Source organism: Notolepis coatsorum (assembly GCF_963971535.1).
Source record: "Notolepis coatsorum genome assembly, chromosome: 3".
Lineage (NCBI taxonomy): Eukaryota > Metazoa > Chordata > Actinopteri > Aulopiformes > Paralepididae > Notolepis > Notolepis coatsorum.
Genome location: NC_140167.1, coordinates 147,634,979 through 147,661,744, shown reverse-complemented (window position 1 = coordinate 147,661,744; position 26,766 = coordinate 147,634,979). Strand labels below are relative to the sequence as shown.

Genomic DNA, 26,766 nt, shown 5'->3' with positions numbered 1-26,766 from the left:
TATTTTGTTAGCCGCCAGGTGGCGGCAGACCTTAAATTCTAATCGCCAAAGAATAAATCTACAAGTCAATGGCGCTGGGCGTGTAACTATTTTGTACCCTGAGGATGACCTACTGATTTTTATGGATGACCCTTCCCGGTCAGCCACAAAATTATTGGGAATAATCGACGACTTTGGTCAATTGTCAGGCTTTAAGATTAACTGGAACAAATCAGCCTGCCTACCTCTTAATGAGCTGGCCAAGGCGGTGCGACTACCAGCTGATATCCCCATAGTGGATCAGGAGGTCGGGGGTCAAGGACTACAGCCCCCTCAGCATCGACGGGGCACCGGTTGAGAGAGTCAACAGCTTTAAGTACCTCGGAGCCTACATATCCGAGGACTTGACATGGACCACACACATTAACAGTGTTGTGAAGAAGGCACGACAACGCCTCTACTTCCTCAGGCGCCTAAGGAAGTTCCAAGTCAGCCAGAAGATCCTTAAGAACTTCTACTCATGTACAATAGAGAGCATCTTGACCGGCAACATCACCTCCTGGTTTGGGAATAGCACTGCACAAGACCAAAGCAGACTACAAAGAGTGACACGTTCAGCCGAACGCACAATTGGAGGGGGGCTCCCCACCCTCCAGAACATTTACTACAAGCGTTGCAAGGGCAAGGCTAAGAGAATCATTAAAGACTCCAGTCACCCGAACAACTGCCTCTTTGAACTGCTGCGGTCAGGCAAGCGATACAGGAGTCTCAAGGCGAGCACAGAAAGACTCAGAAGAAGCTTCTATCCCCAGGCCATCAGGCTGCTAAACGAACAATGAATGAACACTACACAACAACAACCACCAAACGCACATAGCACACACATCCACACGCACACACTCACTTTAAACAAACACACTGTAGCACCCACTCCACACACTTATAGCACACACCCACTTTAAACAAACACACTGTAGCACCCACTCCCCACACTTTATATTTATGGATGAAGGATTGCACTACAACTCGTACACCTTACTGTAAATTGTACCTAAAATTGTACCTCATCCCATTTCTGCTTTGCACTAGATAGTACTGTACATTAGTACACTGCATAGTATTGTGTATTGTATATTATATGGTAACTCAGAACATTGTACATATGTCTATACCGAACACTGTGACCTCATTTTCTTCTTCTAAATTCATGCTATATTATGTTATTATGTTATTTGATACTATCTTGTCTAGCACAGTCTCTGGAGAGTAACAGTAAGAAGCATTTTGTATGAAAGTATTCTGTACTTCTGTATGACAACTATTAAAGAACTTGAACTTGGAACATTTTAAATACTTAGGCATAGAGATATTCCCCACGCTGAATCAAACTACTAAGTACAACTTCACGGTAGGGCTGGGCGATATAACGATAACGATAAATATCGCGATATATTTTAATAATCGATATCGAATATCGAAATTAAAAAAAATCGAAAAATCGTTTTTTTTTTTTTTTTTTACCTGCAACAGGGCAGTTTTAAAACCAGAGACAGTGGACAGACTTGTCTTTCTTGCCTGCAACTTAAAGTAATGGCTTTGCTTGTCCAAATGACAATACTGACCAAATTCAGATTTCTTTTTCTCTTGTCCATTTATTTTGTTTGCTTTCCAATTTAAAATACATTTTGAAACCGTCTGTACACAGTAGGCTATGTGTGCTAGCAGAACTAGACTCCAGTCACGAGTCACAGTGCACATGTGCGGTGGTTTGTCCACCAAAAAAGCGCCAAAAGATCGAAAATAAACTAGCAGAGCCAGAACTGTTCAACTCCTCTGGAGCCACAGCCAGCAGAGAAGCCGGTTTACTTTAGCTTTTAAACCAGCTGCAGCCTGAGAACTGGAGTGTGAGGGGATGTAACACTAAAGATGGCGGCAATGACAAAGAATTGCTGCAAAATAAACATACAGCTGTTAAAAAAAAAATTTTTTTTTTTTTATTTTTTTTATACTTATAACAATTCGATAATTATCGATATCGAGAAATAAAATAAAATTATCATATCGTTATCGCGATATGATTTTTTTCCATATCGCCCAGCCCTACTTCACGGGTACTTATGATAAAATACGCCAGGATCTAGACAGATGGTCGTCCCTTCCTAACTCCTTACAAGCCCGAGCTTCCATAATCAAAATGAACGTCCTGCCTAGGATAAATTTTGTTAGCTCAATGCTCCCCCTGCCCCCTCCAATAGACCACTGGCGCAAGGTACAATCGATGGTATCTAAGTTTATCTGGAATAACAAACGCCCGAGAATCAAAAGAGCTACTACTCAACGTAGGAAACAAGATGGGGGGCCTCGCAATCCCTGATTTTAAGCTTTATTTCTGGTCCTTTTCACTGAGACCTCTGATGTGCTGGCTAGACCCTGTAGATGCTGTATCTTGGCGCTCCTTAGAAGCGGCGGCGGTCTCACCGCTAAGATTGCAGGATGTGGTGTACTCCACTGTCTCTATTTCGAAATGCCGGCTGAGGTATGGACCGATCATAACTCACGTGATCCAAACGTGGCGTAATGTACAGAAGTCGTGTGGGGTTAAATGCCCATGGCACCTGGACTCTCCAATTTTTAATAACCAGCAATTACTTGTTGGGCACAAGCCGGTTAATATTCCTCAATGGCAAAGGAGGGGAGTTCATACTCTGGAGGATATTTATGATAAGAACGGCCTCCGTGCGTTTCAGGACTTAAGAGAATTTTATGATCTTCCCGGCGAGTCCTTCTTTCTTTACCTTCAACTAAGGTCAGCGCTGAGGGCGCATGGCGTGCCGTGGGCTCAAGCTTTGCACCCACACCCCTTCCTCAGGCTCATAGTGGACAGGTCGACCTCCAGAGGGTTTGTCTCAGACTTTTATACGCTCTTAATTCAATCCACGTATAAAAATGTATCATTGGATACAATCTGGCATGTGGATATCACGGAGTTGGACCCCGAGTTTGACTGGGATGATGTTTGGGCAAATGTGGCATCGTCTTCCCGCAACCCCAATCACCAGCAAATTAATGTTAATTATATTCATAGGACCCATCTTACACCTAGGAAGTTATTTGCTATGGGACTGATACTGCACTTTGTGCTCTCAAAAGGCCACTGGCACTTATATGCATATGTATTGGGATTGCCCACCAGTGGCCCGCTTCTGGAGGTCAATAACGGACAAACTTTCATATCTATGTGGCTTAACTATCCCATTCACAGCTGTTACGCTACTCCTGAACGATATAACAACACTACCCACGTCCGTACAACTGAAAAGGGTTGTCCTAGCGGGCGTCACAGCAGCGAAGAAGCTAATAGCATTGAGGTGGAAGGAGCCTGAGAAGCTCAGTGATTAACTGGTCCCTAACACTGTTGGATGTGATTTATCTTGAGATATCCACGGCGCGGGTGATTGGGGTAGGGCAGGCTGGGATTGACCTGTGGTTCGCAGAAGCTGAGAAGGTCAGGACCGCCGTGTGCGGCTGAGCGGGGTTGGGGTGCTTGTTCGGGGGAGTCCGGCGGTCTCATGGGAGGGGGAGGAGGAAATGTCTTGTCTGTCTTGTCTTTTGTTATGTCTTGAATTTAACTGGGGATTTATTGGGGGGCAGCTATTTAGCTATTTCTTCACTATTTGGTCATTTATTAGATAGCCCCCCTTGAAACCTTGAAATTTAAAAAGGTTGAACTCTATTTTCTTTTCTTTTTGTCTTTATAATTTATAAATTGTTATTCTGTATTAGAGCTGCCGCGGTATTGATTATTTCCTTATCGCACAAATTTGCAAAATATTTCCTACCGCCGCGGTTTTTACCGCACGCACACAAAAAATAAAAAAAAAAAGTTTGAATGCATTTTTTTTTTTAGTAGTAGTCTACTCTTTATAGCATATAGCCTGCCTCTAGTCTAAATGTCTATCTTTAGAGGATGACTTTGCAGCATGAATATTGTTTGGGATTCGGCAAGCACGCATTAGTTATTGAAAGTGAAACACGGATGCGCAGTTCACTCGGTGTCGCGGGCACCCCCCCCCGACCCTTTCTTATTATTATTACTATAAAGTTACTACTTTATAATAAAGGCATTCGTTTTGTGGCATTGACATTATATAGTTATGCGTTCAATAACATCAGCGTATTTACCGGACCATAGCAAGCAATACTCTATTCATATCTCAGTTCCTTTCTTTGCTCAGAGCGTGCCGAGTTGTCCCATTCTGCGGTCTGTTAATAAAGTTTTCAATCAGACAAGTGTATAGAACGAAGGGCTTTTATTATAACATTCGTTGCAGACAGTAAAATCATTATGTCTCGTTTAGTACTCCTGAAGAGCGATGATAGTCCACTCCGGCGGAGAGTTAAAGCTAACGTTATTAGCTGTTGTGATGAACTGACATTCAGGACGTAAAAACGTGTGACGCGTCTCTCTTCTGACCAATCAGTGGTCTGCAATGTTTCACGTGACTTTTCTGGTACCCAATAGGGTCGCTTGGAACCTCGATAGACGAGTAGGGTATATCTGCAGAGCCGCAAGCCCAACGAGAGGAGGGTAAATTATTATTATTATTATAAAAAACAGCTGTGACGCGGTATTCAGCCTACTCTGCGGTCGGTGGCCGTGATGTAACAGCGATACCGCGGTAATGCGGTAATCGCGGCAGCTCTATTCTGTATTATTATTGTTTTTGATATTTTCCTGTGAAGTTCTGTGTATTGTGATTGTGGTTAATGTGTGGTCTTGTTTCATGTGATTAATAATTTTAAAAAAATTGATCAAAAAAAAAGAATGTCAATCATCCTCCATTTCAGTGCACAGAATGCTGGCTATGTTGCATTTCTTCTTGGGGCTCAAATGATTCTATTAATTTTGAAACTCCCAAATATTTGATGGCCAAATGGCTTATTCCGTTTAGCCTAATCAATAACTGTAATAACAGGAAGTGGGTTACTGGATAAGTAGTATTCAGGAACAGTTGTAATTGGAATGAATGGGTAAATTAATTCCATGCATCTTTTTTATTTTTCCATTTTAATCCAAAGTGACATGGTCAATTGTGCTACTGCATACAACCTCTGACATAGGGTTGCAAAATGTCAGGAATATTCAAAGGTGGGAATTTACGGGAATAACATAGAAATAAAGGGATTATTTGCACAGGCTATGTCATATGCAGATAGAAACAAACATTTGACCATATAAAACATAATTCCAAACCCTTATAATAGAAATTGTAAAAATCAATAATTGAATTATGAGTTGAACTGTGATGGGAGAATACTGTGCATGCAGATGGTTGTAATTCTACCGAATTCCCATTAGATGGGATGCTGCAAGGTTTGTCTAAAGAGAAGCATCTTCACTCTGCCCCAATCATGATAACAGGGACTAACAAGACTACTAGACCCATTTAGACCTCTGAGCAGGTCCTGCATTATTATTATTTTATTATTATCTCCTTGAATGGAGAGTGTTTGTTTTGCCTTCATATTTAAAGTCACGGTAAATTACTGACAACACAAAATGGTTACTTTTTTTCCATGTACTGCAGACTGCAATTCCCAGCCTTTTGGCAGAGATGGTTATTCATTTAAACACCTTTAAACCTCATACTTCACTTAAAGGGGACATGCATTGCTATTCCTTGCACTATTTGGGCAACTTTACACAATTCCTGTGAGTCTATGGAACAATCTGTAAAGTAAAAAAAAATTCATTGTTTTATATTTTTAATCAATTACTCAAAAGCAACATTTTTCGACTTCAAGATTCCAAGCTGTTTGTGCTGGGCTCCGCCCATAAGCGCTTTGAGTGACAGTCGCCCACAGTATGCGACTGGCACAGAGAGAGGTAGAAAGATTGAGGGAGATACTAATTAATTTCACCGCGGGGGGCATAATCCAACAGGACAATGCATTGGTAACTTGTTTCAAATGACAATATATACCGCTGTGAATATTATTGCAGGGATCGGAATATGGGCGTGCGCGTGGGAGTCAAAGATATTTTGACAGCGATATCCCAGGGAGAAGCCGCACACCAGTAGGGATGGGTACTGTTCACATTTGAACCGATACGGTACCGGTACCTGTGACTCGATACCGGTACCCAACGGTACCTTTTTTTCGGTACTTTAGTCTCTAAAAATGTAATCTACCTACCTCAGTTGTGAAAAGAAATATCCAAACTTCAAATAACCACACTTTCGACAGTTTTCGGCTTGCCATTGCCCCGACTGCTTTGTTGTTGAATCAAGTCGAATCCTAGGTAAGCGTATATTGTGCGTGTGAACGTTGACATGAAAAGAAAAAAGTAAAAAAAAATTAAAATAAATACTTTTTTTTTAATTTATTTTAAACGGTATCTCACGTGAATAGATACTCGGTAGTACCAACGTGTTTCTGTAAGTAGCTTTAAAAGTACCGAATTCGGTACCCATCCCTACACACCAGCCCCACGCACACACACATATTTACACACTCCTGCGAACGGTCCCTCTCTCTCTACCAGGGAGAAGCCCCTCCACACGCGTCAGGTTGTGTGTAAAATGCGTGTGTTTGTTTGTTTCCCCGACAGAAGCTCCTCTATCTCTCTCGCTCGTTCGTTCTCTGCCTCTCTGTCAAAACCCGCTTGAGGAAGTGCAGGTATTTCCACTCGCTCTGCTGTTGTTGAGCGAATGGTTGCGCTGCCTAGTGCCTACAACCATAGAGTAGGGTTGTCACGATACCAACATTTGAGTTTCGATACTATACCAACATTAATTTATTTTTATACTTTTATACTTTGATACTTTTCATAAAAAAAAATAAAACTCAGATGTCATTATTGTTTCTTTATTTTAAAACGAAACAATGACAAGAATAAATGTATCTTGGATTCCTTTGGGTATTTATTCTGCTGCTCATAAAATGCTTGGAGGGTATAGGTTGCTTCTGAGTGGAGGGATGCACTACGCCAAATGCAGCAGCAGCAGACTTATGTAGTTTAAAAAAATTCAAGGGGTAGAAAAAGTATGGTTTTATTATTAGTATTATTATTTTACATTCGTCATAGCAGAGGGCCTAATTAGTTTGAGATGCCATAACCTACCCCCTCCTAATGTAGTCTCCTCCCCATCGTATATATTCTCTGTTAGGATATATGGGTAACAGTAGTGTATATTTGCATATCGTATATGTCACAAATGTAACAGTACTATATACCTGTATGTCATGTATGTCCCTATGCCATAAATGTCATGTATGTTGTGTATGTCATAAATGTCATGAATTGAAAATGGGGAGGGGCGGCTAGGTGGTGCAGTGGGCAAGGCACTCACCTCCAATGCTGGAGACGCTGGGTTCGAGACCAGCGCTCCACATTGCTTTCAGTTTGGCTGGTCAGCCGTACTAATACAATTGGCAGTATTAGGGGGAGGGAAACTGATGGGTGGGGATCGGACGTTGTGGACAGCGACTCCTACAGGTCGGTTGGTGCGCCTGCGCAGTAGAATCAAGAAGCGACGGGGGCGGCGTCCCTCCAAAGCGCAGACCCCTGACGCTGAAAGATCGCACTGCGCACAAGAAACAGCGTTCAAGACAGGGGAGGGTTGAATTGGACGATATGAAATTGGGATGGGAGAAAAATAGAAAAATGGGAGAAAAAGTGGATAAAAAATGAATTGAAAATGGGGGACCCTGATCGATGTAAACAAGACAAAGTATTTCTCTGGTCTGCATCCCCTTAACAATTGTGTGTATTGAGCTGTACTGTACCCATTCTGCAATCCGTTAAATAAAGTTTTTCATTAATTCATAGAAAACATTTTGATGTTTTTGATTTTGATCGTAATATAGAACTAGGTTGTCATAATTTGTAGGCTGTTTAACACAAATGAAATAGATCGGTTGTCTTTATACACTATGTATGAAACATTAAATGGGCAATTGTCGTTGAGGATAACGTTGTGCTCATCTAGAGACAGTTTGCATAGAATAAACTCAGCTAACGTTAGCTTATATAACGTTAGCTAGTAGCTATGTCATTCCAGTTAAAGCTGCTAAAAAGCTGAGACTATTATGGTTAGCGTTGGCTAGCTGGCTCGATAGCCACGCTACTTAGCCGATCGGGTACCAACGCTGGCTCGATAGCCACGCTACTTAGCCGGTCGGGTACCAACGCTGGCTCGATAGCCACGCTACTTAGCCGGTCGGGTACCAACTACCAACGCTGGCTCGATAGCCACGCTACTTAGCCGGCCAGGTACCAACGCTGGCTCGATAGCCACGCTACTTAGCCGGCCAGGTACCAACGCTGGCTCGATAGCCACGCTACTTAGCCGGCCAGGTACCAACGCTGGCTGGATAGCCACGCTACTTTTACAGTACTGTTTTTTCCCCAAACGCAGTATAGTATCATTTCAAACACTCTAGTACCGCGCAGGGGCGGATTTAGGATTGTAGGAGATCCGGGGCTTAGCCCAGTTGGGCCCCCCCCCCTTTTTTTTCTCTCTTTCTTTTTTTTTTTTTTTTTTTTTTTTGGGCCGGCAATTTTTTAAAATTTAATTAACCTGTACGTGCAATTGTCAACTTGTAGCCGGCCAGGTACCAACGCTGGCTCGATAGCCACGCTACTTAGCCGGCCAGGTACCAACGCTGGCTGGATAGCCACGCTACTTTTACAGTACTGTTTTTTCCCCAAACGCAGTATAGTATCATTTCAAACACTCTAGTACCGCGCAGGGGCGGATTTAGGATTGTAGGAGATCCGGGGCTTAGCCCAGTTGGGCCCGCCCCCTTTTTTTTCTCTCTTTCTTTTTTTTTTTTTTTTTTTTTTTTGGGCCGGCAATTTTTTAAAATTTTATTAACCTGTACGTGCAATTGTCAACTTGTTGATTGTGATTTAAAGCCTAGGTCTGAGTCTACCATAACACCAAGACTTAACTCACTCAAATACAGTTAGCAGCTGGATAGACCACAGATGGAAATTAGCTTCTGCTAAATCTGGTGCAAACATATTTTCATGTAACAATGATGAATTGTAAAAGAAAAAAAAAAAAAAAAAAAAGAAAAAATTATTTTTTTAAAATAGATTCGGGGCTTTTCAGAATACATCCGGGGCTTGAGCCCAGGTAGCCACCCCCTAGCTCCGCCCCTGGTACCGCGGTACTATACCAATACCGGTATACCGTGCAACCCTACCATAGAGGGGGCGTTAGTTATGCAGATCAGTGCCTTATTCATGTCAGCAAAACAGTCAAATCAGAATGACCTAATTCACTGGAGGAGGAGATTTGTCTCAACTGAATTAGAGCAATCCGCCAATATGGTAATTAGAGACACAGACCGACCCATTGATACTAACCCCCCATTGCTATAAAACAATGCTAAACACTGGAAAAGGCCATTTATAAGACACAGGACCTTAAACACATTCGTGGCCGACCACGTATATATACGTGTTTCGGATCCAACGCTTGAGGGCCAAGCGTTGGTTTTTATTCCATTGTAATATCCTACTCAATGTCACAGAGCGGCACTGCAGATTTACCCTACTCTTAGAATTCGGAAAAGTGCATTACCGGCCAGATCCTCGCAGGGGCGCTGTCTCGATAATGCAGTGTTCCCTGTTACAGACGGTGTTTTTAAAAAATGTTATCATGGGTTGACTTTTTTGTTAGCCTAAAGCTATGCCTGTAGCCGATCGCCTGGAATAGTTTTTGGGACGCTGAATTCAGTATGCAGTAAAGGAATATAGCATCAGCCAATGGACATATGGATCTACCAGATGGCGATCGATAACTGGGAAATCCTTTTTGCAGTCCAACCGGCCACAGGTAAGAGCAATTTGACATCAATTTCAGCCTGGTCGGGCCTTGCTTTGATAGCCATCCACCCGGTCAGCGTATGAGGCTAATGCCGTTATTGGTCATCAATAATCAGAAACGATCATATTCACGACCAGGGAACAAAATAAGTACCCGCCAAGCGCCAATGCAGGCCTGTACGCTGCGATGATATGATCGCGAATTGCCCCTTTAATTGGCCGTTGCGATTGGTAAATATTATCTGGGGGCGGGCTTGCGAGTAGTGCTTTCAAGCCTTGCATTCGCATTTCACTCCTAAATTATCCAAGGCGTGTGATGACGCCACTCACGCGAGCTCGTGGTGCTATGAAAGAATCTGTCGGCAATGAATGAACTTACTGCGATCACCGATAGCCTGAGTGAAAAAAAAGATTTGCGCGGAGTGAATCTGGGTCACGCTATATACTTGGAACTTGTAGTCTATCGTGCGATTAAAGACCATGTCCCTATCTGCGTAGTCTATACATCCAACACCAAATCCCATAATTCCTAGCGAAACGAAACTGAATGTAGCCGCTTCCTTTAAATAATAATATGGCTCTTGCTCCGCAAGAACAACGGAGTGGATAATGGATATCAGTCAATTTTATGACAACCACGTCCGATGTGGAGAGATGATAAGATGATGATGATTGACGTGATGATGTGATGATTGATTGACGGGGACACGGAAACTTCTAACGTTCAGGATCAGCCATGCATTACGTGAGTACCCCACTATTAGGACGTGAAATACTGTCTACTTAAATTGACACCGCGGATCAATAAAGTATCAACCTATCTATCTAATAATGAGACGATATGCAAATAATATAATACTAATAATTGTCGGTTCCCCGTATATGAAATGAAATGACTGCTGGTAAAATCACTGTTTATTTCTCGTTTTGCATAGTATTACATTCCACTTCTATAAACAATCAAAGTCCTACCGTAAGAGCCTCATACGGGTCAATTAAACCTTTTTTATTAGTCTTTCCTTCGAGCTAAGTTGGACTGAACATTTCACTGTCAAAAGCGCAAATGTAAATAAGGTTGCGTTGCAACAGTTTTCAAAATAAAGGTCATATATACAAATACCTCTCAATTCTTATAAAAAAAAAAGTCCCGGATATACATAAACATTAATTGGCATAGATCTCTATAAACGGCCCAACACATTGATCACTTTAGGCACACACTGAAACCAGTAACATCACAAATATGAAGCAGGTAATTACCCATACAAATAATAAACCTTTCATGAGGTTATTTACAATAATAATAATTCATTTGATTTCTAAAGCACTTTTCATTGTGAAACAAATGTATGCAGAGTTTCTTCTCCTCCTGATTAATGGTGTGTGTGTGTTGTGATGATCTCATTCAAGGAGCACTACACAAGCGCGCGCACACACACACACAGTTTGTTGTTTTTGTTCTATTAGTGATTTACACACTCTCAGTTGGTTCATTATAAAAGATACAAACCTGAAAACAAACGCACTTAAATGTTAAATAAAAGGACCACAGTAATGAGGCAGGAGGAACATATTTTTTTTAATAATGGTAAAATTGTTATTAAAAAATGTGCCCCTAAAAAATATTTTTTGCCCCTAAATTTCTCATTTAGGGGCAAGTGTGCCCCTAGTGAAAAAGCTTAGCGTACAGCCCTGCAATGGCGGGCAGATTTAAGGTTTGGCGAGTAACAATGAGAGGTCTGCCCGCCACCTGGCCGGTAACAAAATAGTTCATATCGATACTCTTATTTTGAAAATCCTGTGGCGGGTCTAATTTCCGCCCCAAGCGCAGCTCCAGCTATAATATCTATGGCTCCGGCAGCTAGCAACGTTCGGTTCATATCGATACTCTTATTTTGAAAATCCTGTGGCAACTCGGTGAGTCATATCCGCCCAGTCCGTGCTTCTGCTGACATTAAGCAGAGCAGGGCTACACAGCAGTGCGCCTATTTTGCGACCCGAAATAAGTCTGTTTTTTTTTTTTTTTTCACAACGGGTCAAATGCATCTAACATGCTTTGCATCGTCGCCATTCCTTTATGCCCACATCGCCCGAAATTAACGTTACGTTAGCGTAAGCCAACAAGCTAATCCTGATCAGAGGCAGAGCCATAGAGAACAACAGAAAGGGAAATGGGGGGGGCACTCTCCCTTTCTCTGTGTGTGCGCGCGTTTTGGAAAGACGATGAAGTCAGGAGCAGGGCTCAAAATTAACAGGGGCTTGGGGCATAATGCCCTTGAAAATGGACAAAATGCCCTCGAAAATCAGTTAAGGGGGGCACAAAATGCCCCCGACAGTTTACTAATTATATATATATATTTATCCGGTAATGGCGCGTCCGTGTATCGTACGGTTCAGATGACACGCAAATAAAAAAAATTCATTTGGCGGAGGTGAGCACTGCAGCAGCAGCAGCACTGCAGCTGAGCCAGGTGCTAGTCAGTTTGTGTACAAATGGCAAGCACAATCTAAATCAATCTTCATTACGACTTTAAAAACATAGCCATTAACATTACATAGGCATACACACATCTTGCCATAGCGTTAGCAGTTTGCACAACACGACGCACGTTTTAACTATAGAATCAGCCCGCGAGGTAATACAGTCAACGAAATGTTACCGTAGCTACTAGCTAGCAGAGGAGGAAATGGGAGTCTGAGAGGCGGGGTGTTTAAAGACAATGATAGGCGTTTATTAAACATCCAAGAAGGCTAACATACAACTGTGTTTTACTAACTCCAACCGGGACTATTGCCGCTTTCCCACTGCATGCCATCACCTCCTAACGTTACCGGAGCTACCGGAGCTGATAATAACATTGCCTGAGCTGAAGGTGCGTGACACTAAAATGTCCGCGGGGACCCGGCGCCAACCCATAGATTGTTCCAACTCACCGAATTACGTAATCCACCACAGTTGCACTCAATATTTAAATAATGTTAGTCTAAATAAATGTAGACAGATACATAATAATTTCAAGCAGAACACAAATCTTTTCATTAAGAACTGACAATCAGGGAATTTAAACATGGTTGACATTGTTTTTTTGTGTTTATATTAAAGAAAGGAAAGTCTAGTGCTTGGCTGAGCATATTGTTTGTTTGCACTAAGTTAATACTACAAATGTAGCCTATATTTTTCAGTCAGTTCGGTCTTTGTGTGGCAAACATTATTTAAGGCTGTAAACACTGTAACACTGTAAACTTTTTAATTTTTTTTTAATAAATGAGAAGCATGTTTAGATTTGAGTGTTAAATTTTTTTTTATAAAAATGTACGTATATCGAACCGAACTGAAAACCGTGACCCCAAAACCGCGATACGAACCGAACCGTCCATTTTGTGAACCGTCCCACCCCTACCGTTTATCATAAAAATTCAGTGCCCCCGAAATACAAAAAAAAGCCCCCGAAAATCAATTAAGGGGGGGCAAAAAAAGCCCTTGGGAAAAAAATGTTAATTTCTAACCCTGGTCAGGAGTATATTATAGTAAACTGAGGATGGACAGATAATGTTGATATTCAAATATAAAAAGGTTGGTTGCCCTATAAATATATATATATATATATGCGGTAATTAAATATATAAATGTAAATATTATTATTATTAAATGGGTTACAATTACAAATATGTGGAAGTGGAACCATATGGAAGGAGTAAGCCTGCCGCTAAAAAGAAAACCCACTGCGCCTTTCTCAGACGAAAAAGAAAGTTTCGAGAGGAGTGGAAGTTTGAAGACAGACTAGACTACAATATGATGCGGGGTGGTGAGTTGAAACAGTGTGTGTGTGTGTGTCCCGACCCCACTTCTATGTTTCAATAAATTATTTGCATTTAAAACTATTAACGCTGACTCATTCCTTCAGTCCACTCAAAATTATACTAATATTCCTTATGTTGTTTATGAAAATAGCATATGAGAGTATTATATAGTAATAATAAACGCATGGCGATATACTAAAAAGGTACCAAATGGCTGGTAAGTCAAAAAGTTAATTTTGTTCCCCGTTCACGACGCTATAAAATGGGAACGTATAGATGAAAAAATTATTTATTTAAGGCATATTGAAGGGACAGTTTATAGTGTCAATTGACAATGACAATGGACATTGGACAGATAGCAATAATATAAAGTATAGATTTAGCTCTACAAACAGCCTCACGCACAATGAAAGGTTGTTATGATAAGCTGGCCTTATAGAGTGAGATTAGACGGATCCCAATGGCCCCGAATGTGTTAAATCAGAAAATTATACTTTTACTCAACCTAAAATCATATCATGTTTTTCTGAATATGTTTATGCTGTAGTAAGTAGTTTTGTTGTTCATCTTTAGTGTTACAGATTTACACATTCAAAACTACCACAGTGATCCGTCTCATTATATACAGTAGTCACTCTCTGGATGCTGGTAATTACCAGTACATGTGATGGTGTACGAGTACGGCACATTGAATGCACACATTGCACAGTTTCAATTCAACTGAATTTACATTCATTGGGGATATTTCACCAAAACATGCACCGATCCGACTTTTTCAGTCGCGATACCGATACCTGGGCTTTGGGTATCGGCCGATACCGAGTACCGATCCGATACCCATTGTTCAATTAATAAACTGTATGCCTCACTGTGTGGAAGAGACTAGGATAATTATTTTGTGCAAGGCAACATCAGGCTTGACTTAAAACATTACTTTCCTAACTTAGTGAAACAAAATGTAACAAATTAACACATAAATGTACTGAATTGTTATTTCTTAATTTATTACCGATACGATACCCGATCCAGCTATTTTAGTCATATCGGGCCGATATCAGATATCAATATCGGTGCATCCCTAGCCACAATACCTAGTATTGCCTTATTGTGCATTATCCCAAAAAATAAGTTCACCATTATAATGCAAAGATATTTTATTGAAATACCAGAGCTCAAATATCCAGAAAGTTTCCGACCTTTTGCAACCCTACTCTGGCCTAAATACGAAATTACATTTAAAAATAATGTAAATATGACCTGGTCAGTGGTCACAAATCATATCCATGGCAACTGAGAAGTTTCCAACTTGCGTAGAGAAGTGGTTCCCAAAGTCGGGGTCGCGACCCCAGCCACGGGTGGGCCGCGAGATGATTTCCAAAAAAATAATTGTCAGGCCACTGAACTTAGAAGCAGGCCAGGACAGTGTTTCTAGTTGTATTCTAAAATTCTATTCTATTGTATTCTAAAATGTGACTATATGGTTTTATATTAACTTAATAAATAAACAAAAACGAAAAATCTACTTATTTCAACGAACATTTCAAACTAAATAACAGATTATGCACATAAAACGCTGAAAACAACCGAAGCAACAATAGTATTTTAATGAGGCTATTATTATTATCATTATTATTTTGCAACAAGTTAGCCCTCTCATAAATAGCACATATAAATGAATAACTAACTTGAACTAACTTAATAGGATTGAAGTGATATTTGGCTTGGATCGTCACCTGGCAAAAAAAAATTAAAAGAAAAGCCTGACGATGTGCATTGGGCCGCGGCTCTCTGCCGCCTTATTTTCTGGGTCCCGGCCTGAAAAGTTTGGGAACCCCTGGCGTAGAGGACAGTGTCGCCATGGGAGGTTTAACTGGTGGTACAACACGTGCCCCGATTCAGTCTCTGGTGAAGACGGATACTGTGCTCTCCCAAATGTATCCAGGGCAATGCAGTTAAGACTTAGCATTAGGCCTGCCACGATAACAAATTTTGCTGGGCGATTAATTGCCCCCGAAAATATCGCGATAAGCGATATTATTGCGACCGGTTAGAGAATTTTTTTTTGAGAAATTTATTTCCCAAAACTTTTATTTTGAAGCCCACCGCTCCGTCTTTTCCGGTGTTTAGACTTTTATTTTGAAGCCCACCGACCGGACCGGAAGTATTGTTGTTATTATCCTAGCTTGCTGATGCTGCTGGTGGACTGGGGCCAGCTAACGTTAGCTTGCTGATGCTACTACTACTTCGACATGCTGCTAGTGGACTGGGGCCAGCTAACGTTAGCTTGCTGATGCTACTACTACTTCGACATGCTGCTAGTGGACTGGAGCCAGCTAACGTTAGCTTGCTGATGCTGCTGGTAGATCGACATGCTGCTAGTGGACTGGGGCCAGCTAACGTTAGCTTGCTGATGCTACTAGTAGATCGACATGAGCTAATGATAAAACAAATGTTGAGATTGTTGGTGAACAACTAACTTTAAGTTAGTTTTAACGTTAGCTACTAACGTTAAAACGCTAACGTTACACTACAAATAACGCTACTTGGTTAAAAGGAGCAACACTATTGAGAAATGTAGTTAAGCTATGTGGTGTTGCCCCACGGAGCTCCTGTGCTGTGCTCTCTGCTCTGTAGTAAAGCCAGCGGCCCGCCTCCCAACACGGACAGTGACTGACAAGGGGCACTGGTTCCGCCTCATTAAAACAAACGCGCAAATAGCAATTAATCGCGCCCGTCAAAATCATTGCATTAATTTTAATTATCGCGGCAATTAATCGATTTATTGCTTATCGCGGCAGGCCTACTTAGCATAGTCTCCAACAGGGCTCCTAGGTAAATGACTATGAGAAGGGGTAGAGGTCTAAACCTGAGTGAGGTTTGAACACCGCAGAGACCTGGGGTTAAAATCCTGGTATCCACTGTACTTCTGGATTGGTCAGTCGTCCTATGGCGGTGGGAAGCGGGTGGGGTATGAGTCATGGTCGTTGCAACAGCGACTCCTACTTGTTGTTTGGGGCGCCTGTTCAGCAGGGAGGTGATCTGGGGGAGATAGCATGAGCCTCCATGCACGTTACTCTCGGAAATGTATAGCTCTCGGGTGAAAAGAAGCGGCTGGCGACTACACATGTATCAGAGGAGGCATAATGGTAATCTACACCCTGACTGACAGTATGGCAGTGCAATAACCAGGGGGGAATTGGCATAACGTCTAAATTGGGGGATGGGAGAAAAAGGTTGAAAAGCAAAAGAAAACAAAGCATTTGAATTAGGGCTGGGCGATATAACGATAACGATAAATATCGCGATATATTTTTTTTTCTTTTTCTTTTTTTTTTATATTTTTTTTTTACCTGCAACAGGGCAGTTTTAAAACCAGAGACAGTGGACAGACTTGTCTTTCTTGCCTGCAACTTAAAGTAATGGCTTTGCTTGTCCAAATGACAATACTGACCAAATTCAGATTTTTTTCTCTTGTCCATTTATTTTGTTTGCTTTCTAATTTAAAATACATTTTGAAACCGTCTGTACACAGTAGGCTATGTGTGCTAGCAGAACTAGACTCCAGTCACGAGTCACAATGCACATGTGCGGTGGTTTGTCCACCAAAAAAGCGCCAAAAGATCGAAAATAAACTAGCAGAGCCAGAACTGTTCAACTCCTCTGGAGCCACAGCCAGCAGAGAAGCCGGTTTACTTTAGCTTTTAAACCAGCTGCAGCCTGAGAACTGGAGTGTGAGGGGATGTAACACTAAAGATGGCGGCAATGACAAAGAATTGCTGCAAAATAAACATACATCTGTTGTTAAAAAAAAAAAAGAAAAAAAAAAAGAAAAATTATACTTATAACAATTCGATAATTATCGATATCGAGAAATAAAATAAAATTATCATATCGTTCGCGATATGATTTTTTTCCATATCGCCCAGCCCTAATTTGAATAGTGATTTTGACTGTTTACTATGGCAGCGATTGTCAGCCCTAGTCCCAACATTAGATTCAGTGTGCCCCATTTACAGGCAGTTCATTGGTTCAGGATCATGAACAGTCCAGGTTAAAAATAAGCAGATCTCAAATCACACTGGGATTTGAAAAGGTTGAAGTTGTAATGTCAGGGGGCACTAGTACCGATATGAAATGTTAAAGGTCCCATGCATTGTAAATGGCATTTTCCAGTGTTTAGCATTGTTTCCTAGCAATGGGGGATTATATCAATGTGGTCTGTGTCTCTAATTATCATATTGACTTGGGCATAAACAAATATATAGTTTGTTTCCTGTTGGTTGTCAGTTAAGGCCATGGGTAGGTAGGGAATTTATTTTATTTTTTATTTTATTCTTTCCCACGGCGACTATGGATAGGGAATTTCTTTATTTAATAAAAATGTTCACAACATGGATGCATGTACTCTGCCAGCATGTTTAATATCCATAATACTAAAGGTTTGACTAAGATTTTTATGAAACTTTATTGTAAAAAAAACATTATATATATATATTTAAATTTTTATTTAAAAACTCGTAAAATAAATTGAGTCGCACCTAAATCGGCAGGGTCGGTCGGCAACCGGAAACAAACTATTTTTTCTTTTAGGCCCCATCAGTCTAGTCTCGAGATCTTCCCTCACTCAACTAAGCCATTCTGATTTGACTGTTTTGCTGCCGTGAAACTACTGGTTCAGTCACCGCCCACAATTCGCTCAGCAACAGAGCAGTGGAATTACTTCCTCAAACAGAGGATGCGACAGACAGCAGAGAACGAGCGAGCGAGAGGGAGATAGAGACCGCGGCGCAGGAGTGTGCGGGAGCAGTCGGGAGCACTCCATATCAAAATATCTTTGCGCACGCTCCCACGCCCGTATTCCGATTCGTGCAATAATATTCACAGAGGTATATATTGTCATTTGAAACAAGATACCAATGCATTGTCCCGTGGGATTATGCCCCCCCGCAGCTAAATTAATTAGTATCCCCATCAATCTCTCTGTCTCTCTCTCTGTCTGCCAGTCGCAGAACGTGTGGGTGACTGTCACTCAAAGCGCTTATGGGCGGAGCCCAGCACAAACAGCATGAAATCCTGAGGTCGAAAGTTTTGCTTTTGAGTACTTGATTAAAAATAGAAAACAATGAATTTTTTTGAAAAAACCTTTACAGATGTGTTCCATAGAGGGCGGCCGGGTAGCGCAGCGGACTAAGAGTCTACCACCGCAGAGACACTGGTATCGAATCCGGCTGTCAGCGGTACCTCCGGCTTGGTCGGTCGTCATACTAACACAATTGGCAGTGTTAGAGGGTGGGAAGCCGGTGGGTGGTAACCTGGTCGTTGTAAACAGCGACTCCTACAGGTCGGTCAGGGCGCCTGCACAGCAAGGGAAGGAACTGGTGAAGTGTGATCCTCCCACACGTTACACTTCACCAATGAGACGACTAGAATAAGTTACATTAATTTAATGTTACCGTCTCTGGAAAGTCTCGCATAGCGCAATGGCGGACTTTCCGGAAGTAAAAAAGCAAATGAGAGCTTCCGATTGGTAATTTCCTTTCTTTCCCTTGAAACCAGTCACGTCACTCTACTGTGATTGGACCGTTGGCTTGAGTGCAATGTGGGACTTGTAGTTTTTGAACGATTCGCAGCGGAGAGAAAAAAGCACGACTAGGTTGTAATCTTCACTTGCACGCTGTGCGAGTAATTGATTTTTCCGGTTCGCACACACATATTCTTAGGGGCAAATGAGAGTAAAATGGTCACACTGTAGAGCCCTGGAGAGTCCGCGCTGTCAGGTGAAAAGAGGCTGCTGGCTGTCTCCTATGTATCGGAGGAAGCATGCGATAGGCTTCAGGGCTCCCTACATTTAGTCATTTTTTTAGCTGACGCTTTTATCCAAAGCGACTTACAAGTTCTGTACGACAAGTCATCAGGAAGGGTACAACCCTATCAGCTGAGTAACAATGTTCATCAAAGTGTTATGTGTTACAGTATAGGCAGGGACCGAAACTAAAGCCCGCCGCCCGCCAGGGGCGGTCTGTTTTTACCTTTGGCGCATGACACTTAGAGGGCTGCCCGCCGTGTGGCGTGTAGACGTGTAGTTCATAAGCAGGCCCCTAAAAATATTTGTATGCGAACGGTAAAAATCAATTACGCGCACGCTGTGCGAATACAGATTATAGCCTCTCTCGTCTTTTTTTTCCTCCGCTGCGAGATCGTTAAAAAACTACAAGTCCCACATTGCACTCAAGCCAACGGTCCAATCACAGTAGAGTGAAGTGACTGGTTTCATGGGAAATAAAGCAAATGACCAATCGGAAGCCCTCATTTTTCTTGTTTACTTCCTGAAACTCCGCGATCAGGGCTCTCGTTTTCTGAAACACCAACTTATTATAGTCTCTCTTACCAATAGCAATAGATTTTAGAACACCTAGATTTATCGATAGCAATAGTAATATAACGTTAATGCAACAAAACGAATGCCTTGCTTTGTTAATCATAACGTTGATGCAGTAGCGTATGTCGGTGTGTTGGCTGTAACGGACATGACAATATAACATAACGTGTACACATTAAAATTGCGATAATCTATTCTAACATTTTCAAATCGAAATCGATGCAGTTGAATTTCCCCCTTAGGATCGATGCATTGTTACACCCCTACACCAAAGTCACTGGCCCACTATGTATCTGTGTGTATAATAACTTGGCTAGCGTTATCAACAGCAGAGGGGGGCAATGGGTCCAGCTGCAGCACCGGAGTGCAAGCGATGTGATGTAATTGGCAGACTCGACTGTCAATCAATGGTCTACCTGACACGCAAACTCAAACAATGTTTCTGTACTGGAGGTGTGATTGATTGATTGATTGAAAACTTTATTAACAGATTGCAGAATGGGTACAATACAGTACAGCTCAATACACACAATTGTTAAGGGGATGCAGACCAGAGAAAGACTTTCGTCTTGTTTACATCAGGGTCCCCCATTTCAATTAATCAGGAAAGTGTACAGTAGGAAAGTGTACAGTATTTCAATAGGCAACCCTGAAAGGATTATTTTTCTAGAAGAGCAACACAGCCAAAACAGACAGTGGAGCTGTTTGCAGATAGCAAGCATTTTGACTTATTGCGTGGTGGCGATGTCTCGCAGATAATACAACTACAAGTATGATTATATAATATATATTTTATTTAAAAAAAAATTGTATATATAAAATATATATTGGCAGTTAAGAAATATGCTTGGCAGGTAAACTCTTCCCATCTACCCGCCACTGGCCGGTGAGTCAAAAAGTTAATTTCGCTCCCTGAGTATAGGTTAGTTTATTAGGACAAGTGCATGACATTAAGGTTAGTTAGGGTTAGAGTTTTTTTTTATTATATTATTATTTCAGATAATGGTTGAAGAAGTGCGTCTTAAGTCGACGGCGGAAGATTGGACGGGTTTCGGCTGTCCTAACTGGGGTGGGTAGTTCATTCCACCATTGTGGGGCAAGGACTGAGAATAGGCGGCATCTCTTTGATGACCCTCCCGGGGCTTGGACCGGCAAGTAGTGGGCAAAAAAAATACAAAAGATGTGTTCAATAGACAGGAATTGTGTAAAATTGCCCAAATAGTGCAAGGAATAGCAATGCATGGGACCTTTAATGAAATTTAGCAGGATTCTGTGTAGGCCAATGTTGTGCTGCAAATGACTGTACAAACTACGATCATACAATGGAAATAAGTCTCAGGATTTGGGGTTCCGTTTTAGAGATTCAAAAGTAGTTTAGTGTTCTGTGTCGGTCTTCATGCTTTTATAAAAATAAAATGAACCAACTAATTAGCTTTACCCTCCTAGTTTGGAGGTCTAATCTTGAATTAACTGCAAGGCGCATTCCAGATCCCCTAGTGCTATTAGATGGGGTGCAGTGGCCCATGATTGTGTGAAAAATTACAAAATTGATGAGGAGGAGACTGAAGGAGCATCAATTACAACTGAAGCTGAAGGTCAGTGAGTGCAACTGAATATTTTTGTATATATATATAAATAATTGATTTGTTTTATAGTTTAAAATCAGCGAATCTGTAACATTATGTATCCTAATTTATTGGCCTCCTGTAAATGAATGCAGTCTTCAAGAGGGACTCCTACACATAGTGCTTATGAAAGACCAAATGAAAAGAATATTATAACTTATTATCACTGTCCAGGAAATTTGTCATGTAGGACAAAACATCAAACATGACTAATCAATGAATACCCCAATGACCAATGTATCATCTTATCAACTATAATGACCTGAATGCTTTGAATCAAGATTTAAATGCGTTGGGGGTTTGTTTTTTACCACTCTGAAAACTGACACACATTGTAGTTTTCCAATGCTCCACTTATTAAGGCATGGCGATAAAATTAAAATCCATCATGTCCATCAAGCTCGCAGCCATTCAGAAAACTCCAGTTCCCGGCTGCCTTTACTGCAATGCTATATCATAAGATCAAATGGCTCAGTTCAAAGACAAACAAAACATTTGGAATCCAGAAAGTACAAGATCTGCCAGCTCGCTGCAATGAAGGACATTTGGAATCATGCATGCTGAACATGGGAAATGGCCTATGGATAATGTCAATGAGAGCAATGAGCCAAGAAAGTGAAAAACACCCGTATTTTCCCTCTAAGCAAAAATGACTTGTAGCGTCTAAAATAATATAATATTTCGAGGTCAGTTAAAGAAAACTGTAGGGATGCACAGATACTGAACTGTCTGATACCAGGCTAAGATAGGGTCCGATACCAGGCCAAGATAGGGTCCGATACCAGGCCAAGATAGGGTCCGATACCAGGCCAAGATAGGGTCCGATACCAGGCCAAGATAGGGTCCGATACCAGGCCAAGATAGGGTCCGATACCAGGCCAAGATAGGGTCCGATACCAGGCCAAGATAGGGTCCGATATCAGGCCAAGATAGGGTCCGATATCAGGCCAAGATAGGGTCCGATACCCTATTGGAGAATTTCTCCAATACTAAAATCCAAGAAATATGTAACGTGCTAGAAATGCATGTCAGATCTCCAGATGTTAGATCTCTTGTGATGATTTTCAAGGACATATAGCCTAGATTTTTTATTTTGCCACTTGGCCAATAGGCTCGACAATGTTCCTCAAACATTTAGATAAGCTGCTGCTGTATACTATTTAATGTGTTCTTGCAGACAAATTGCAGCAATGCAATGCAATGCAATGCCCCCCCCGCGTGTTGCTTCTTCCCAATCCAACAGTGCAAAAATGCGGAAGCATTCGTCACCGCACGCCACTACGGTAAAGCGCCTTTCTTTTCAGGCCCGCTTAGACAAATGCTATGGCATTTCCGCGTACATTGCAACGAATCACTTGAAACCTCGGCTGGCTGTCTATTGCCATTCTCTAAGTCAAACTCTAACCTTAACCAGCTCCTTAACAGCGCCTAAACTTAACCCTTCTAACCTTAAGCAACTCCGAAACAATGCCTAACCTTAACCAACTCCGAAACAATGCCTAAACTTAACCGGCGAAATGAACGCACGTTAAAAAATATTGCCATTATGTAAGTCAAACTCTAACCTTAACCAGCTCCTTAACAGCGCCTAAACTTAACCCTTCTAACCTTAAGCAACTCCGAAACAATGCCTAACCTTAACCAACTCCGAAACAATGCCTAAACTTAACCGGCGAAATGAAACGGCGAAAGAATGCCGAATGCACGTTAAAAAAAATAAAAATAAAAAGAAATTGAAGGGAATCGAACTCGCCAGCAACGAGCCGTAGGATCCACAGCCATGCAGTCTTGCCAATATTGAGCTATATTTCTGGATACTGAATAAGGGGCGGTTACTGGGATATAATGAGCTCCGCTCGTGTCGAACCAAGGCGGGATCTCATGCGCATGCGCGGGCACCTCGCGAGCACGCCGGCGCACGCACGCACCTGAGCGAGCACGCCGCCGCCGGTGCACGCACCTGGGCGCTGGGCGAAGGAAAATGAAAGGCGCATTACCGCACGCCACTACGGTACCTGCGGTGACGAATGCGGAAGCATTTTTGCACTGTTGGATTGGGAAGAAGCAACAGGCGCCCCCCCCCCCACACACACACACACAAAAGTACAGGTCAATAGTACAGTTCCAGGGGCATTGGTAATTGATTGACACAGCTTGAGCGAATTCAAGAGGTAACATAAACATAACACGAACATAAACTTGGCAATAAGACCAAGACACTTGTGTTGGTATTTTTGTCGCTGACAAATTGCTTGGCTTTCGCCCAACTGTAATGACCGAAGATGTTGATCAATTAAAGTTGAGCACATGTACTGTAAATTACAAGCTACACTAATAACTATAATGCCAGGGAAGGGATCCCCGAGTAGGAGTAGTCAAGATGACTCATGACACAAACACGCGTCAACTGCCAATGTAAAGAAATTTGACTATAGGTCTTTTGTTTCACTTTCAACTGACCTACAGCTACAGCCAAAAAACGTAAGGCCGTTATGGTAATGTCATTATGTGTAGGCCATTGTAGGCTAATTAATTCACTGTTGATGTTGAGCCCATATCGCTTCTAAACATTACCATGTAAAAATAGCTTATCGTTTACAGTAGAATATACACCCCCCCACTAGGTTTGTCCACACGGAATATAAACAGACTAGTCTGACAAGCAGGGCCGTTTCTAGGCATAGGTAGTATAGGCAAATGCTAAGGGCACCACCACCCAGAGGGGGCAACAAAAATGTTTTTTTTTACTAATAGTTATTTCGAAATACTGAAGTCTTATCTATAGTACAGGTCCAACGTTTATAACAATTCTCGAAGTCAACTTCCTGCCTGTTGTTGCTACGCAACTGCAGCGTGGGGGGAAACTGCCCAGCCTGGTACATTGTGTACGGTTCATTTAGTGCAGAAACGGATTGTTAAAGCGGCAAATTAAAAGACAATCAAGCAGAATTTTCTTCAGTCCTTCACAATGCCAAAGAGCTGCTGTGTTACACGTTGTACTAATGACAAAAACAGAAATCCAAATCGCAAGTTTTATACCATCACGGAGGAAAACGTGGCTGTGGCTAACGTTCGGCTAACTCGCTCTGCTGTTGTGGTCGTGGTAGCTACATGCTAAGCTAACGTTAATCACATCATATCGAACCGATAGGAGCTTATCTTATCTAACGTGGATGTTTGATCGGGTAGTGGCACACGTGGTACCACCACGTAAGATTAGATAAGATAAGCTCATATCGGTTCGATATGATGTGATTAACGTTAGCTTAGCATGTAGCTACCACGACCACAACACCAGAGAGAGTTAGCCGAACGTTAGCCGCCAGACACTTTTTCCTCAGTGATGGTATAAAACTTGCGAGTTGGATTTCTGTGTTTGTTTTGTTATTAGTACAAAACGTAACATAGCAGCTTCAATTTGGGTATTCGAGAGATGGCCATGTCTGTATGGGTTTTGTATGGACATTATGTCAAGTCAATCAGGGGGAGCTTCTTTGAATCATATCTTGCCTTAGAATCACCAGAAAGGCGTTCGAAATAGTGAAATGCCATGTTGGCCTCAATATTTTCAAAACAAATCGTATGAAAATGTTATGAAATGAACAAGAATGTGATAAAAACGGACCTCACCGCATGCATTTGATGGTAGAAATCCATATGGCCTCCCCTATACCAAGATGGCGGCGGTCTCGTGACATCAGAGTGTCTTCGAGAATCGCATGGAAAATGAGTGTTTTGTTTTACAATGGCTCATGGACGGACCATATACGGGCTTTCAAAAGTTAACAGGATATTCTACAGTATAATATTATTGGTAGTGAATAAACTGTGACGCAAGGGGGCGCCAGATAAAATCCTGCCTAGGGCAGCCAATTGGTCAGAGCCGGCCCTGCTGACGAGTCTTGTCATGACTACCACTGGCGCCGGCGTGCGTCATGACTCACAGGTGACCGGAAATGCCTCACACCCTAACAACAGATTAGCCCATCAGTTTATTCACCAAGCAAATCATTGAATTGAAACCTACTTATCGCCCGCTGGTTCATCGTTGATACCGTCCTTCTTCTCTTGTTCGGCCAACGCTACAGCGTCGTCAGTTTTAGTGCAATAAGACCTGCTGGTCCAAGCTGTGGTGCGCAGCAGAGGGCGGTGTGTGTCGGCATGAAGAACCTTCAGTTTAGAGATGACTTTGGCATCAAACGAGGCGCTGCTGCTGAAGCAATAATTAATTGGTAGCCTCGTTGTATGTCTTGAACCGCTCAGTGGACGCTTGAGATGGGTTTGAAACAACTCCTTCAGCACTGTCGAAAACCTAAAATGTAACATTTCAATCCTGTCAGGCAATTAAAAGAAAGTCTTAATTCCAATGGTCCGATAAAGCGACGTTTCGCAGGGATGAATAGATCCAACCAAGCTGTCCGTGAGAACGGCAGAGAGTCACACACGACGAGCCCCGGGTGTAGTAGTATAAATAGGCATGCATCCACGCCCTCCGTCTCTCCTATTGGTCAAATTGCGTTGAAATGTACCGCTCAGTTGGCTATTGGATTTCCATTGTGTCTATCAAACCTATACATGCGTTTTCGTCACGAAGGGTATATTACATAGTCAATCCGAATAATATAATAGTTCAAGTTTCAAGTTTTTGTTTTATTTGTCACATATATGATACATTACAGTGAAATGCTTGGTTTTGTATGAGCCCCCTGAGTGATTGTGCTTCATACAGTGAAACGTAAGAATAAAGGCCAAACACTATACAAAATATACAATAAACAAAGTACAACCTAAAGTACAAAGTGAAAGTAGAGTACTTGTATATAACTATTTGATCATTGCACAAATATTATGTGAGCATTTTAATTACCAGATTAAATAAACTCCTCATGGGTTGGTTTGCGATTCATGGCCCATGCCTCCCAGAACCGGGACCTGCGTCCCATCAAGATCTGTTCATCATAAAAAGTCCATCGAGCCTTGCGCTAGTGTTGAAGAGTCTCTGTGAGCTCAATTGGGAAGATACCGCCCCCTATCGTCTCTCCCTGTGTAACTAGTAATAATTAGTAGTAATAATTAGTTTAGACTGATGGGGGGGGGGGGGGGGGGGGGCAGTTTCCTCATTTTACTTTTCCGTCAAACCA

The 26,766-nt window shown here is 41.9% G+C and overlaps 1 protein-coding gene across 3 annotated transcripts in view; it reads right to left on the bottom strand.

Annotated features, from left to right (window-relative positions):
* The window catches only part of LOC311224637 (glutaminase kidney isoform, mitochondrial-like), a 133,264-nt gene extending 107,217 nt beyond the window's left edge, over positions 1-26,047 (bottom strand). For all 3 annotated transcript variants that reach the window (XM_084309703.1, XM_084309704.1, XM_084309705.1), the window contains exon 1: positions 25,653-26,047. In XM_084309703.1, coding sequence (XP_084165829.1) covers positions 25,653-25,951 — 299 coding nt within the window. In that variant the 5' untranslated portion in view covers positions 25,952-26,047. The remainder of the gene's footprint in view (positions 1-25,652) is intronic.
* Positions 26,048-26,766: the final 719 nt, after the last annotated feature.